We start from the raw sequence: 17,335 nt of genomic DNA, 5'->3' as shown, positions 1-17,335 counted from the left end.
GGTTCCAGGGCAGAGAGTCTGAGTGAGGAGTTCAGTGGGGAGTTCTCCCGCAGCGGAGTTTCCGGGCGATAGTGCCGCGGGTGCGGCAGAGTGGCGAAGTCCTTGGACGAAGGTTCCAGGGCAGAGAGTCTGAGTGAGGAGTTCAGTGGGGAGTTCTCCCGCAGCGGAGTTTCCGGGCGATAGTGCCACGGGTGCGGCAGAGTGGCGAAGTCCTTGGACGAAGGTTCCAGGGCAGAGAGTCTGAGGGAGTGAGTGGAGTCGGGAGTTTCCGGGCGATAGAGTCGCGGGCGCGGCGGAGTCCCTAGTGAAGTTGCGAGCGAGTCGTCGTGTGGGATCTCGGCGAAGGGTGTGACAGCGGCGGCGGAGTGCGGCGACGGAGTCCCGCGGCGGAGACCCACGAGGGGTGCTGTGGCGAGAGTTGCGCCGGAAGTGCGGCCCAGCGAGGTGTGTGAAACGAGTGACTGGGGAATTGACATTTCTTTAAGTGTAGTTAATTATTTAGAAGATTATTTGTAAGTGACAAGTAGTAGTAATAAATAAAGCTGTGTGTGTGAAATAAAATCTATTAATTGGGCTATCCTTTACGAACCCGCAGGTAAATCGTAACATTTTGGTGTCAGAAGTGGGATAGCCCTATTTATTAGATTTAGGATTCAGTTAGAGTATTAGAATAAAAGTTAAGGATAGAATTTAGTTTACGAGGATATAGTTAGTGTTTAGAACTTTAGTGAATTTGAAATTTTCTAGAGTTAGTTTGAGTGTACTGTAGTCAGTGTTAGTTTTGAATGTAAGAGAGATATTTTTAGTTTAATAAGGTTCGGCTAGGTCATTTAAAATTAAGAACAGTATTAGAAAAAAATTATTTAGGTTGATTAATTAGTAAATGCTTTAGAAAGAGATGGCTGCTGAAGAGTTAAATGTAGAAGATATCAGGAAGATAAGGGTTATCCTGGAAGAAATGGTGAATGACATGAGGGCATGGATAACCAGTATGAAGAACTCTGCGAAAGAAGTGAATAGTGAAAATAATGTGGGTAAGGACCATCTTGAAGAAACGAAGAGCGGGTCAAACAATAGCCTAGAGGAAATGAAGAAGGATCAGAATGAAATGAAGAATGGCCAGGAAGAAATGAAGAATGAAAAGAAGACCGAAATGAAGATAAACCGGGAAGAGAACAGCCAAGAGAAGAACAGCCAAGAGGAGACCAGCCAAGAGAAGACCAGCGAAGAGAAGACCAGCGAAGAGAAGACCAGCCAAGAGAAGACCAGCAAAGAGGAGACCAGCCAAGAGAAGACCAGCGGAGAGGAGACCAGCCAAGAGGAGACCAGCCAAGAGAAGACCAGCGAAGAGAAGACCAGTGAAGAGAAGACCAGCGAAGAGGAGACCAGTGAAGAGAAGACCAGCAAAGAGGAGACCAGCCAAGAGAAGACCAGCGGAGAGGAGACCAGCCAAGAGGAGACCAGCCAAGAGAAGACCAGCGAAGAGAAGACCAGTGAAGAGAAGACCAGCGAAGAGGAGACCAGCCTAGAGGGGAACAGCGAAGAGAACAGCGAAGAGGAAATTAGCCAGGACATGAAGATGAAAGAAGAGCTGAAGAAAAGAACAGAAGTGGTGAAGATGAGTTACAAAGTAAGGAACATTGAAAAAGAAGAAATGAAGATAAACGAAAGAGAGAGAGGAAAATGCCAAGAAAAGCTGAAGAAAAGCCGAGAAGAGAGTCAAGAAGAGATAGAGAAGTGCAAAGAAGAAACGAAGAAAGACGAAAGAGAGAGGGGAAAATGCCAAGAAAAGCTGAAGAAAAGCCGAGAAGAGAGTCAAGAAGAGATAGAGAAGTGCAAAGAAGAAACGAAGAAAGACCAAGAAGAGACTCAGGAAGACCAAGAAGAGGTGAAGAAAGACCAAGAACAGGGGAAGAAAGACCGAGAAGAGAAAATAAGAACACAAGGAGTCATGAAGAGGGTACAAGGAGAAACTAAGTGCAGTCCAGGTGAGACACAGAAGAACCAAGAGGGCACGAGTAACCAAGAAGAGATGAAGAAGAGCCGGGAAGAAATGCTCTGTGAACAAGTAGCTACGAGAGAACAAACAGAGAGAAAAAGGGAAGAAACAAGCGAACCATTGGGAGGCAACGAGCAATGCTCTCAAGAGAATCGGGTCCGTCCAAGGCAACGGTCGGCCCGTCTCGGGCAGCTGACTGAACGACATTGGTCATCAGCAACGCAGAAGTGTCACTGGGTGACGAGAGAAGCAACATCTACTGCGAGAGAGGGTTACCTGGTGAGACTGTACAGCCCGCGATGGAGAAAAGGCAGGAGGCCTAAACTTCGAGTAGCATGGGGACCTCCAGGAGGAGATGCATTACCTGTTCGGGACGAACAGGTTTAAGGAGGGGGCAATGTTACGATCGCGCTTGGCTGCAGTGCTTGGCGTCGCCGCGCTCGTTCGGCCTGTCTGCGCCCCCTTCCACCTGTATCCTCTCCCTGGTATCTCGTGCCATACTATCTCGCGACATCCTGACTGTCGCGGCGCGCACCTGCCTCAGATCGAGTTACTTAAGGGAGGCCGCACTGCGGAATGGAGGGACTCAGACATGTTTATCGGTGTGTTTTGTGGGAACCCGATGCTTGTTGAGTTTATCGGCGTTCTTTGAGCAGCCGCCGCGTCCTTCGAGGACTCACGACGCGTTTCTGGGCATTTCGACGACGAAGGTCGCGCGATATCTCGGAGACATGCCCGATTGTTCTGGACGGGAACCCAAGGGATATTTAAGGAGGTTGGGCCGACCTTCGAGTCAGTCAGAGTGAGTGGGGAGTTCTCCCGCTGCGGAGTTTCCGGGCGATAGTGCCGCGGGTGCGGCAGAGTGGCGAAGTCCTTGGACGAAGGTTCCAGGGCAGAGAGTCTGAGTGAGGAGTTCAGTGGGGAGTTCTCCCGCAGCGGAGTTTCCGGGCGATAGTGCCGCGGGTGCGGCAGAGTGGCGAAGTCCTTGGACGAAGGTTCCAGGGCAGAGAGTCTGAGGGAGTGAGTGGAGTCGGGAGTTTCCGGGCGATAGAGTCGCGGGCGCGGCGGAGTCCCGAGTGAAGTCGCGAGCGAGTCGTCGTGTGGGATCTCGGCGAAGGGTGTGACAGCGGCGGCGGAGTGCGGCGACGGAGTCCCGCCTAGGAGACCCACAAGGGGTGCTGCGGCGAGAGTTGCGCCGGAAGTGCGGCCCAGCGAGGTGTGTGAAACGAGTGACTGGGGAATTGACATTTCTTTAAGTGTAGTTAATTATTTAGAAGATTATTTGTAAGTGACAAGTAGTAGTAATAAATAAAGCTGTGTGTGTGAAATAAAATCTATTAATTGGGCTATCCTTTACGAACCCGCAGGTAAATCGTAACAGTATATTTAAGTTTGATAATCCAGTCAATTGGCTAATCCAGTGCAATGCGTTCACTTTCATATGTTGGTGTCAAACATTACTGCACACAATGATAAAAAGTGTTGCAAAAGCTTGCAAACCACCTTTTTTTTCATTGAAGTCATTATTTTGTACATACGTTACAGTTTGAAATATGTGTCGTTCAGAAAACGCGAAGAACGTACCAAGAAAGATGAATACACAAACACACAGAAAAAAAGCAAAAAAAAAAAAAAAAAAAACCCATGTCAAATGTTTTCTTGCAAAGCCTATCTTTGTTCGTTTATGCTGTCGTTATCGTTTTGACAGACTGCTTGTCTAATTTCATCGCTGGGTTCGCATGCGCGTCGCTGTTTTGTCGGTGTGTTGTAGAAATTACGTGTTTAGTATCATCATTGGGGTTCCTCTGCCGTTCACTGTTTCGTCCAGGCTTATTGTCTGTATGTATTTACTGTTTATGTCTCAACTGTCTCCTCGTTATCAGCCCGCTATGTTCGTCTGTTTTGTGATGCTGTTCTAATTACTTTCAAGGAATTCTTTCAGCCCTACTGGCATTTAACATTTGACATCGGCTAATTTTTAGCTTGTTTTCTGTGTGTGTATTCATCTATCTTTGACCGTTCTTTTTCTTTTTCTTCAATGACATACAAGTCAGCCTAGCAACGTCGTATGACCAAAATACTGATTTGAATTAATTTCTCCCATTGCAAGAATCATTCAAAGAGAAAGGGGGTTCGAAACTTGCAGAATAATTTTTACTATAGATATTTACTTGAATGTCGTAGTGTTGAAAACAACCAAAAAATTTTTTAGGGTGGGGGGGGGGGGAAGATGAACTTAATTATTTGTATTGAAAGATATTTAAAGACGGATATTTTTCACGTGCTTTATTCAACTTGCAAATCATTTAAAATGAAACGACTGAAAATAAACGTGTTAATTTACCATCTAAGTTGAAATATCAAATATTCGGAATAGTGGAATACATATATGATGGCGATGTGTGATAGCTGAGAAAGGTTTTAGTTTGGATGGTTTTGAAAAAAAAAAAGAGGGGCCGCCAAGATGATTTCTCGCCCCGGGTGGAAACTAGTCTAGTTACGCCCCTGCTCACAAGTTCTCGAATAAATTCTGCACGCCCGTCCAGTGAACAGTATTTGTATTTTGTGGAAAGAAAAAAAAACAGACTGCCAGATAGACTTCATAACACTCTGTTATGTTTGCAAATTTACTTTCTTTGTTGGCCTCGACAGACGAGGAAAGCCCATACCGCCTCGGCCAATAAGGATACGGTTGTATCATTTAAATTTTATCATGGACTACAAAAAAAAAATCCTACGCCTCGTAATAAATGATTATGCAGTGTTTTGAGAAATAAATTGGCACGCGGGTAAATAGCCTCCAGCATAAACTGCACAGTGCTATACTCTACTAATTTTGCAAAATCGCACGGTTTTACTACTGTCGGCCTGACGCATTCCCAAAATGTGAAGGTATGGGAATTATTTCTTATTTAGAAACGAATAAGTCCTATCTGGAGAAATGAGACGATAAATGAATGACTTCAGCTTGAAGAATAGTTAACAATCGAATTGTAAAATAATACCCTTTCCCATTCCCATCAATACATCCATGAAAAAAAAATGCAATTAAATTATTTTCACTGTTATATTCTACGTGTTTTTTTGTAAGTCTTTTATTTTTTTTTTGTTTAAACTTGCTTACGCGTTCGTCTAGCCGTACGGTCGTCGTTCATGGACGGGCATTTTGTTTCATTATGAGGACAGAAACGTGCGAAAATTAAAAATTCCCACCCCCTAAAAATATTTGACCACATAACGTTTCATTAAAAGTGATGTAGAAACTTTAATAAAGAAGTATCATGGGGCTTTAAAGCACGGAATAAAGGGTCGTTGTTATTAATAAAACAAAACCATTAAAGTTACTAACGTCTAGGTGCATTGTGTAAATTTTTTTTATATTTATGTACTCTGTTGGTGTATTATCGTAATATTACTTCCTGCTTTGATTAGTTTAAGTAATAAGGGAATTACATTTGAATAATACAACTATTGGGAGTTCAAAAAAGACGATTGAATTGGCAATTAGTGTACAATCCATTCGTGGTACACGCTGTTAGAAATATAGTAAATATACGGACATTTAAACCAATGACGTTTTGCTCAAATAAAGTGGTTCCAGTATAAAATACGTTATATTTCCACTGTGTTCTGTTGTAAAAAAATAAAAAATCAAGTGAAAGTAAGAACAATATTTTTGTCTGTAGATTAAAAAGATTTTTTTGTAAACACTCCGATAGTCCTATGAATTTATTCCCAGATAAACAAATTTACATAACCGTCCGTAAAGTCACGAAAGTACTTAAATAATGGGTAATCAGTACTTTTTCTTACATTTAATGTACAAAAACTTTAAGCGAGTTCATAGTTTTTTTTTGGTACATGGAACAAAGTTATTTATGTAATATTACATATATTTTAGAAGTTTGTTCAAAATTATATGAATACAACCGTTTCGCTACAATATAGTGTCTGCAGTAATGCTGAGTTCGGATTCCTACTCGGGCATTTATTCTTTTTGTTTACCCAGTATCTCCAATAGTTAAAGTTACTGGTAAACAGTTTCCTGAGTAGCTCCCCAATACTAATCTCTTACATTAATAAGCATAATAAAACAAAATAAAAAAATCAAATTATTAAAAGATCGATTATCTTTTTTTTCATGTTATAAAAACATTATGCTTCATTGAAAGATCAGTTATAATATAAAATTATGCGCCAATTTTCGTAAGAAATACTAAGTATTATCTCGAAAAACGTATTTCATGTATATGCACGTGTGTTGTCCAAAGATACAATATATTTCTTGTAGTATCACAAACTATTTCTCGGCAACTGGATGACAACTCGTTTGAGTAAAAAAAAAATTGTGATGTTTGCATTTGCGCTACGGAACGGAACGTGTTTCACGGCGCTTCGGTGCGCTTTGGTGCGCTCCGGGGGGCGTAGCGGAACGTCTCGCCTCGGTCGGAACTGCGCGGCCGACGAAGGAAGAAATATCGGCGCGAGGTCTGCGGTTCTTCTTTCCGCTGCTGCCTCTGCAGTTTCCGCTGTGGTCTGCAGGCGGGCCGATTATCGGTAAACACACCGTCCCCGATACTTTACGGTTATTTCCCCCCCCCCCCCAACTTTTTTTACGACCTGAATACTTCGTTCCCGGCGGGCCTTCGGAATTTTCCAGAGTCCCTCCCGGACTTTCAGCAGAAATTGAACTGTTCCGCTTTCGGGCGCAGTCTGGCAGACTTTCACACGCTGTTAAAAACGAATTTCCCACCTTATATTTACGAATATCACATATTCGTAAACTCGCGGATGTCTGCGTTGATACGCTTACCACTATTCATTTTTTTTGAAAATGGTACAGACATATTCATGTTAAAATTACAGATATCTGTACACTTGTACTTTTTCCGTGAAAACAACAGTGCCACTGGGTTCGGATTCTTACCCGGGCATGTATGCTTTGTGTTGTCCCAGCACTTACAATTGTGAAAGTTATTTGTAAACCGTTCCAGAATAGCTTTACAGTATTAACTACGCACATTCATAAGTGTAATAAAACAAATTAGATTGAAGACAGCGTTCCAGTTCGGTGGCTGGCGCGTAGAGGCGAAGAAGTGTGTCATGCGAGAGCCAGTGTCGTCCTTACATACAATTTTTTTTTACTTAAATAAAATATTTCTTTTGGGAACTATGTAGTTACCAAGGAATAGTTTGTAATATTACAAGATACATATTGTATTATAAAACATATTGTTTTGGTTATATTCTCTTAATACGAAATAATGTTTTTTGAAAACTACTAATTTTTGACTGTGGTGCATACGAATATTGGCCCCTAACTTTTAAATTTGATCCGTGTTTTGTACAAGTATAAAATTTTTCAAACCATGGAAAATATAATCACATATAAAACAATCTGGACCTTTTGTTTGTTTTACTATTTTTGTTTATGTGCAAGGTTAATACTGGGAATCTGTTCACGGAACGGCTTACAACAAATTTAACAAATGTAGGTACTGGGGCAACACACAGCTTAGGTAAATGCCCGTGAAAGTATCCAAACTCAGATCCACTGCGAATTTTTTTTGTAGAGATATAGTTGCTTTAATGTAATTTTAAACAATTTTAAGATATAACTGTAATTTGACATGATTGTTACATTTACAATTTTTTTTACGGTGTAGGGTCTCTCCGATTTCAGTGCTCGCGCGCCTAGCCAAGAGATAGATCCACCTTAAGCTACACACTTACATTCGCTCGAATTTGAAGTCGAATCGAAACCCGAGTGGCGAGGCAAATGTGTGGTCGTTCTTCGCTTCGTCTCTCGCAACGCTCGCAAAGAGAGTGTTTTTTTTTTTTGGGCGAGTCAAAGGCTGGAGGACGCGAATGGCGAACTCGTTGGTTACACAGTCACGCTGTTGAGTTCGCAACGAGAGCTCTACGGACACGTGTCTCTTTATTATTATTTTTGACGTGACGTCTAATAAATCGATGAACGCCGGCTGCACGCACGAAAAAGGATGACTCATTGTCCCGTTACGCACATTATCCCGTTACGCTCATTGTACGCTTGCGCCGCATCTATCTCTCTTCCACTCGATTGGAACAACCATCGATTTGACTTTTTCGAGGCACATTAAACTTGAAAAACTCCCATTCGTTTCCTACTTTTCCTATCATCGTCCTATCCTTAACAGAATAACACAGATTGGAAGAAGTTAATTAGCAAACATGTATAAAAGTTTTAGTTAAAATAATCTGTTCGTTAAAGTAATAAACATATTTGAATTAATGAGTGCAAATAAAAGTAAATTTATCAATTAAATTATAGATTTCATTTCACTCCTTCTTTGTATCCATACTAAATATTGATAATTCAATAAAAATGATTCAATTTTATTCATAAAAGTATGCAATCATTTCATCAATGTTTTGTTATTTCGTTGTCACGTTAAACTCTGACACAACCGCTGCAACTTCCTCCTCGACTCGGTCAACTGGACACTGGTCTAATGCAGTTTCCTTGTAAATACACCATTGCGGTTTTGCACTGTTTTTCATGGAAAAATAATTCTGAAAAAAAAAAAAAATTCAAAGCAGTCATGAGGACTGCTGACAGAAGTGAAAACTTTTCGCAATTTTTAGGAAAAAAATATTATAACACAACAAATTTGTTTTATCACGTTAGTAAAATAACTCCTAAATTACTATAAAATAAGCATTGCATAGTAATTGTGGGTATTAAATAAATAAATAACGATGATCTTAATTTTTTAGGTTATATTGCTACAAAGTCTCAGTTTCCTTCGTTATTCTAACTATATATCAATATAAGAATATTAATATATTTTATAGTCACTTTTTACTGCACAGTAATCGTATACTGAAGATTTAAAAGCGCAATAAGTTATACTAATAGGAACAGATATAGTGTTATCGTTAACTCGTGACGTGACCATGTCGATGACGACTTACATGAATTTACTCCCTATCCAAACCTTCCTATAGAAGTTTTCACTTCAAAAAATTAATTAAAAAATTCAGAGAAAACAAGACTGTATCAGCTGATGTCGGACAAACAGAACCAATGATCAAACTAAACAAGTATTAAGGACAACACAACGACGACAGCACAGACAAAAAAAATGTTCAGCCTCTAAATATCATACAGCACAAGAATTCCGTTGAAGGAACTTAGTCATGAAAAAAAAAATTACAACACAGACGAACACAGTGAGCTAAAAACAGACGAGACAGATTAAATTCAGGCTGACAACAAACCTGGACCACGCAGCAAACATACAAACACAACGATGAAGTTATCTTTGAAAGATTTGTGCAATGGGAGTGCATGACTTGATGTAAGTTTTTGGACATACGCCATTGCTAAAAACTTTTTCTGTTGAGGAAAAACTAAAAACTAAAATAAATAAATATATAAATAAAAACCCCAAAAAAAGACAAAAAAAAAAGACACAAAAATAAGCGAAAAATTGCTGTTGTCAACAAGGGTATAAACACCACAAAATATTCCGTGACAGGAATATGGTCAACAAAACAAAGAAAAACAAAGAAAAATGTACTAAGAGAACGAAAAAAAAACCACAAATGATGACGACACAGAAATATTGAACCCAAAAAAATTCAGCACAACGGTTGAAACGAAACAAAACACGACAAAACGAAAATACGAAACAAACACAATAGTTTTCCAAAACAGAATAGAACTATAAAAAACCCCCACAAATTATGACAGAACAAAAATATTGAACCCAAAAGAATTCAGCACAACAGTTGAAACGAGACAAAAACACGACAAAACGGAAAAGACGAAACGAACACAATATATTTACCAAAACGTTTTGGGTTTTATTTATATATTTCATTATTTTTATTTTTTGATTTTTCTTCAACAGAAAAAGTTTTTAGCAATGGCGTATGTCCAAAAACTTACATCAAGACAATGGTGAAAATAAACAAGTACTATGGTCAACACAACGACGATAGCACTGACGGAACACAGAAGATTTCCAATGACGACAGTTGCGACGTTTCGGGAACTGACACATGTTCCCGTCGTCAGGCTCAAACAGAACGTGGACACTGGTCTCTTAGAATAGTGGTTCCTGAAGTGTGCGCCGTGGACGAGTTCCGAGCGCGCCTTGTGGTATTCCAGTGAAATACGCAAGCAGATATAAAAAAATTGTTTGTCTGTAATGTCGGTTTACGGACGATAGTTTAACGTGACAACGTCATAACAAAACATTGATGAAATTATTGCATACTTTTATGAATAAAATTGAATATTTTTTATTGAATTATCACTATTTTGTATGGATACAAAGAAGGAGTGGAATGAAATATACAATTTAATTGATAAATTTACTTTTATTTGCACTCATTAATACAAATATGCTGATTATTTTAACTATAACTTTTATACATGTTTGCTATTTAACTTCTTCCAATCTGTGTTATTCTGTTAAGGATAGGACGATGATAGGAAAAGTAGGAAACGAATGGGAGTGTTGAAGTTTAATGTGCCTCGAAAAAGTCAAATCGATGGTTGTTCCAATCGAGTGGAAGAGAGATAGATGCGGCGCAAGCGTACAATGAGCGTAACGGGATAATGTGCGTAACGGGACAATGAGTCATCCTTTTTAGTGCGTGCAGCCGGCGTTCATCGATTTATTAGACGATATCACGTCAAAATGAACATAGTTACTCCTTTACACCATTTACTCACTGATGTACCGCTCTTTTTGTTGACACTGCGTTATTACGTGTTATTTGAACTCTGCAGGCTCGTGTTTCTAGTAAATAACGCAATAAAGAATTAACTTTAAAGGCTCGTTTCATTTTACTAAAGTGTAACATGTTAACTCTCGGCATACGGCATTTGGTGTAAGTAGTTTCGCGAATGGAACGGAAGTCACGTGGAACGGGAATGCGTTACTACGCTGCTGCCAACCGAAGTTCACAAAACCAAAGAAAGAACTTAATTGTATTAACTGTTTCATGAATTTGAACAAGATGGGCAATATGTTAATAAAATTGGAAAATCAGTTCCAAAGCCAGGGTTTAATATTTATATCGAGCGTTATTCGCTTTTATCGAGGCCTTACATTATAGAGTTTAAACTTTCTGTCTGCTAATAAGATGATTCCAAGTGACGTAGCTGCTCCGGAAAAGGAATTCTAGCGGCGGGTGCGGAAACTACGTGTTATTCGCGTCAACAAATGCAGCTTAAAACACTATTTGCATATATACTTATCCTGCTAGGCATTATTTTAAAGAATTTTTTTAATTTTCGTGTCCCGAGTTTCTTATTATGAGTGTATTTGCAACATGAAAACACATGAATTTGCTTGTTACCGAGGTTAGATGTTACACATCTATGGCGAGAAATGAAAGACTATATTACATTATTTTTTATTTTTTTTTATCGCTGGTTTTTCTGTAAAATTAGACTATTACAATAATAATTTATCAAAAATTACTCTATTAAATTAAAATATATATTGTATTTGTACACCTACAATTATTGCTACGTTTTTTTAAAAAAGGACTTCAAATGTGTGATAACCACTGGAGTGAATGGTCGTTTGCGTTGCGGGGACAAAAATGCCACTCGTGTATGTCGAGTCGAACTACAAGCGCGGATGTGTAAACGCAATACTGAAAAAAATTTTCTGCAGTTCGTGACACAGTGGTCGTGTATCGTTGCGTGTGTTTTGGTGTCTGTGTGCCTATTGCCGCGGGCGCATTGCCGTGTGCGCATTTTCGCGTGCGCATTGTCGCGTGCGTCTAGGTGTGTGTACCTAGGTGTGTGCGCCTAGGTGCGAGTCTAGACGTGAGCCTAGGTGTGTGTTGTGTTCTTGTGTGTGTTGTGTTCTTGTGTGTTGTGTTCTTGTGTGTTGTGTTCTTGTGTGTTGTGTGTGTTGTGTGTTGTGTGTGTTGTGTGTGTTGTGTTCTTGTGTGTTGTGTGTGTTGTGTTCTTGTGTGTGTGTTGTGTTCTTGTGTGTTTGTGTGCCTAGGTGCGAGTCTAGGCGTGAGTCTAGATGTGTGTTGTGTTCTTGTGTGTGTGTTGTGTTCTTGTATGTGTGTTGTGTTCTTGTGTGTTGTGTGTGTTGTGTTCTTGTGTGTTGTGTGTGTTGTGTTCTTGTGTGTGTGTGTGTGTTGTGTTCTTGTGTGTGTGTGTGTGTGTGTGTGGGATAGTCGGCGCTGACGGGTACGTTCCCTGTCGTGTCCGCAGTCCCCGTGACGGACGTGGAAGGCGTGCTGGGTCGCAAGACGATGCTGCCGTGCGACATCAACCCCAGGGACCGCGACGACGCCGTCTACATGGTGCTGTGGTTCAAGGAAGCGGACGGCGAGCCCCTCTACAGGTAGGCCAGCCGCAGCGCATCGCACCGAGCTCATCCACATCTTTGAATATATATACTGTATAGAAGTCGCTAGCCCAGGTTAAAATTTCTAGTACGGTTTTGAGGTAGTTGGTTAATTCACCGCCGCAATCGCCACCACCTCTAGGGCATCAACTTGTAGTGGTCCCTGGCGGACAAGTGTCGAACTCTTCAAACACCGCTTCCCCCTCCCGTTTAACGACGTTGAGCTGCAGTGAATGATGGATGAGGGGTGCGGGGAATGACAGCGGGCGACAGCGCTGCGCTCTAACGTGTAAATAACAACTAAGACGATACAGGGCGTTACGGCAGCGCACTGCAGCGGTGAAGTTCCCAAGCTGCTCATCATACGCTCCTGAAAAACGTAGAGTAAATCCTATCCACTCGCGACTTCTATACAGTATATATATTCAAAGTCCACATACATGGCGATCATTCGGCAGGGACCTGCCAAACACGTGTTATTAACAAGTCATGAGGATCTCTCCTCCTTATTGATAACCCAGCCTTCATATCCTATAAGGATTTCCAGGCTGGGGTCCCCATGGGCACGGATACGGATACGCCGTATACGCAAAATGGAAAGGCGTTAGAGGTGCGGCTATGCCCAGAGACTGAGGCTACCCATCCCAGCATAGACACCACCACAGCCCCCCCTACCTCACTCAGCTGACCAGACAAGTGGCTGCACCCTAGCGCGTTATTAACAGCCGAAAGTCATTTTTGACGTGACAACGTCTAATAAATCGATGAACGCCGGCTGCACGCACGAAAAAGTGTCCCGCTACGCACATTGTCCCGTTACGCTGTGTCCCGTTACGCTCATTGTACGCTTGCGCCGCATCTCTCTCTCTCTCTCTCTCTCTCTCTCTTCCACTCGATTGGAACAACCATCGATTTGACTTTTTCGAGGCCCATTAAACATTAAATTTATCAATTAAATTGTGGATTTCATTTCACGCCTTCTTTTTATCCATACAAAATAGTGATAATTCAATAAAAATGATTCCATTTTATTCATAAAAGCATGCAATCATTTCATCGATGTTTTTTTATGACGTTGTCACGTTAAACTATCGTCCGTAAAACGACTTTACAGACAACCAATTTTTTTTTTTAATTTTTACATCTTCTGCCAAGATGTGGAAACAGTTTAGGAACTATCGTCCTTACACATTAAAAATTACAAATATTTTGTAAATTTGTATTCTTACATGAAAACAACTATCACTACAAAATAGTGTTCAAGCGATACTGAATTCGGATTCTTCTCTGTGCTTTATGCTCACTACCTCCAATAGTTAAAGTTATTTTCTGAACGATTTTTGAAAAGCTTTTCAGTATTAAATGAGCACTAAATAATCACGATTAAATAGAATAAAGTACACTTTTTGAATATTCGATTATCTTTCCCATAATTTAAAAAAAAATTGTTTTTGAATTATACATAAATTAAAATATAATATCTAGTGCCAATTCACGTAAAAAAATGCTTAGAATTATCTCCAAAAAAGTATTTTATTTATGAAGGAATAACCATAGCCATGTGTTGTACAAAGTTACAATATATTTCTTGTAGTATTACAAACTGTTTCTTGGCTACTTGTTTCCCAAGGAATCTTTTGTTAAAGAAAAAACATTTTTTCTGTGTACTGAGAATATTATGTATATTGTTAAAAAAAACCATAATTTTTCCCAATTCGTTGGTGTCTTAAATGTAATGGACAAATTTGAAAAAATATAGTTTGTTTTGATTCATAGTGGCTTGGTTATAATGGTTATCTGATTGGACTATCACTGGATCACGGGCACTAAGACACGAACTGGAGTACTGAAATTCTACAAACATTTTGCAGCGTATACGGACCCAGTTGCGTGCAAGTGGTAACTGTTGTGAATATTTACAAGAAATATGGCAACCTGGTACCAACAATTAACGTGCATTTTAGCAAGTCTTCATTCTTTGGGCTCGGCACAGGTGAAAGGGAGATTATGACATTATGTCCTGGGTAGTCAAATATCGTGCGAATCACCAAGCCGGTCGCACGAGTTCTGAAAGGCACACGGAAGCAATACCACGTGGTGATGTGAATGGGTAACGCCTGTGGGCAGACCACCCGCCCAGCTGCACTGCACTACGGTTTGCGGCCGGCGATTCTTAGGGTAGTTAACTCAGAAATGGCCAATGATGATGATGGTGATGAAGACATTACTGGCCATTTTAACCGTATTTATGAATTGGATACCTGCAGTATTTGATAAGTGATTTCGTAACAATTAATATCATTTTAACATTTCCTCCATTCGAGTTCTATGAAATTAACAAAAATCGCAACACACTAAATATTTTACACAAAAATTTAATGTTAATTTTAAAATCAATTAAAACTAATATATAGTTTAAAAATTTAATGAAAAAGGAATTAATTTTAAAATACAAAAAATTCATTTAATCAAAAATTAAATGATATTAATAGAAGGTGAGTTTCTAACTTAACAATTTTTTCCTCTAAAATATTTTTAAAAAAATATGATTTCAACTGAATATATTTTTTTTAGATTTTTGACAATCCTATATAAAATCTTAAAAATGTAATATTGTGAAGAAGAAACCTTTTATACTTGTCATTAACACGGTAGATAAAAAGCCAAATAGACTTAAAATGGTAAAAAGTGGAATAATTACGGAGAGCTAATGAAATGTGAATTATTTTCACTGTAAATTTATAATTCACAAGCTCAGTGTTATATTACCATCCACTCTTGTCCGTAATTTGAACATTTCAAACTCATAATGTGTATGTTCGACACACATCTATATATAGCCCACGCGGACTTTAAAAATATCTGCAGTTATTTCCGCTGTTCATATCAAAATGTTAATGTGTGGTATGATCAATAGATGCCCTGTCATTTGGCTACGATTTTTATCTTTTGGCAAGGCTGAAGTTACTCTTTCCTTTTTCGGTATTTTTTATACTCGGCTTAAACGAGTGAAATTCAACCATAACATTCCCCCCCCCCCCCCAAATGAGGTAAAAATTGGCACATTTATTTTGTGTGTAACATCTTAGCTCTTGGTATACGGTATTCGGTAGGAGTGATTTCGTAAATGGAACGGAAGTCGATTTTAACGGAAATACAGGTATGTAACAAACTGTGTTGTATATGTGGCGGATGGAGTGAATCAAGGTAATAGAGACAAAAGAAATGTATACAGGAAAATGCCATTGGGACTAAGGGATTAACTTGGATACATGATACGGAACTTTTATTGGCGAAGTAAAGTGTTTGCGTTGTGAAAAAAGTTTTAAAGGCCTGCATTTCTTTGAAGTAATTGTGTTTAACGACAGAAATTATAATTCAGAGCTATTAAAATCCCGTCATCAGGCGTAATCAAGCATCATATCAATGTTTTGGGTGTTACAGTCTGTACTGTTAGAAATTGCAGTAAATGTACAAACTTTACTACGAAGAATTCACCTTAAAGGAACGAAGATTTCTTCGTAATCTCAGATAAGACGTGACGGACGCACCAAACACATTCAAGGCAAGGCCAACTATTAATGAGGTTCTAAACTAAACTGTTATTAGCGCCTTTAGTTCGTTTGCAGCTGCAAGCTTCACAAAGCGGATGGGTTTCGGCAAGGAGAAGGATGGGAAGTTGCCAGACGTTACTGTATGACCGTGTGGCGGACATAGAGAAATGACACAATCCCACTGTTTGTGTTTATTATTTTCTATCATAAAACCTAATTTCTCCTCTTTTTCACTCCCTCAGGGATGGTATTCCATACTTATAAGTAGTCTATGAAACTCTGACCCATAAACTTTCTATATGCTAAAAAAAACCATGTCGATTCGTTGCTCCATTTCCGCGTGAAAGAAGGACAAACAGACAAACACACTTTCGCATTTGTTATTTAAGAAGGGATTTCATTTATTCGTCTTATTTTTACACGTGGCGAAGTTAAGGCTATCTTTCAATTATGTACAGATTAAAAAAAACTTTTTTAGTAAACAAAGAAGTGATCACTTAAAAAACGATTATGGAAAAAAAAAATATTTTTTTCAATGTGTGCTCTTCAGTATTGGTCTAAATTTTTACAGAGAAAAAAAAATATAAAATTTTAATAAAAAGACAGATGAACAAGTACAAAAGCTATCATTTACAATGCATTTATATAAAGTAATATTACTTAAAAACAAAAACAAAATATTAATTATTTCCCCATAAATATTTAGCTAATTAACTTATCACATAAAATGTATAAGCCAGCCACACACACACACAGACACACGTAATTGTTAAGGGCCACATCGTCGCGATCGTTAAACGTAAAGCACCGCGTTGGCTTGCAGTCCTAAAGTGGTTATGGTGCTCACAGCAGCCGGTAGGTCGGTCCTTCCGGAGTTTGCCTACACAAATGCCACGACTCAGTTCCATGATATAGTTGGTTACTTGCCTGTTTGACCGAACCAAAAAGGTAGAAAAAAACTGGAACCGAAAAATCTTCTCCTGCGGTGTTCCAAGAGTGTTTTGGTACTTGGTAATCATCCACCAGGAGTGAAGGTGTAGTAAACGGTTTACACTAACTAGAGTTTGATAAATTGCAACACTTAATCTTTTCAAAGGTACTTATTTTCAATTGCTGTTAGCTTGTGAACATAATGGACGACCGTTTCGTCATTCTTTTCCCTGATCTCTTCCTTTCACTGGATAGTGTTAATGAGTCTAATCTCCGGCATGACTTGTTCTTTTTTTTACGCATTACCACGAGTCTTTTGAAAGGTTGGTTTTGCAATAATGGGCCGTTACCTTGAGTCTTCATCTGTGCGATTGCTTTAAATTTAATACTAGCACAAAGGAAGAAAGAAAACGCCATGTCATTAGAAGTGGTAAGCGACAAACACCACGTTGTGCGTTCTCGCGAAAGGAAATCATCTT

General features: G+C 39.3%; 1 protein-coding gene across 2 annotated transcripts in view; it reads left to right on the top strand.

Annotated features, from left to right (window-relative positions):
- LOC134535946 (nephrin-like) overlaps positions 1-17,335 on the top strand; it is a 325,160-nt gene that overhangs the window by 167,634 nt on the left and 140,191 nt on the right. For both annotated transcript variants that reach the window (XM_063375364.1, XM_063375362.1), the window contains exon 2: positions 12,237-12,369. In XM_063375364.1, the coding sequence (XP_063231434.1) occupies positions 12,237-12,369 (133 nt within the window). The remainder of the gene's footprint in view (positions 1-12,236; positions 12,370-17,335) is intronic.

This window comes from Bacillus rossius, chromosome 10, assembly GCF_032445375.1.
Source record: "Bacillus rossius redtenbacheri isolate Brsri chromosome 10, Brsri_v3, whole genome shotgun sequence".
Taxonomy (NCBI): Eukaryota; Metazoa; Arthropoda; class Insecta; order Phasmatodea; family Bacillidae; genus Bacillus; species Bacillus rossius.
Note: the sequence above shows the minus strand (reverse complement) of the source record. Positions and strands in the feature narration are given on the sequence as shown.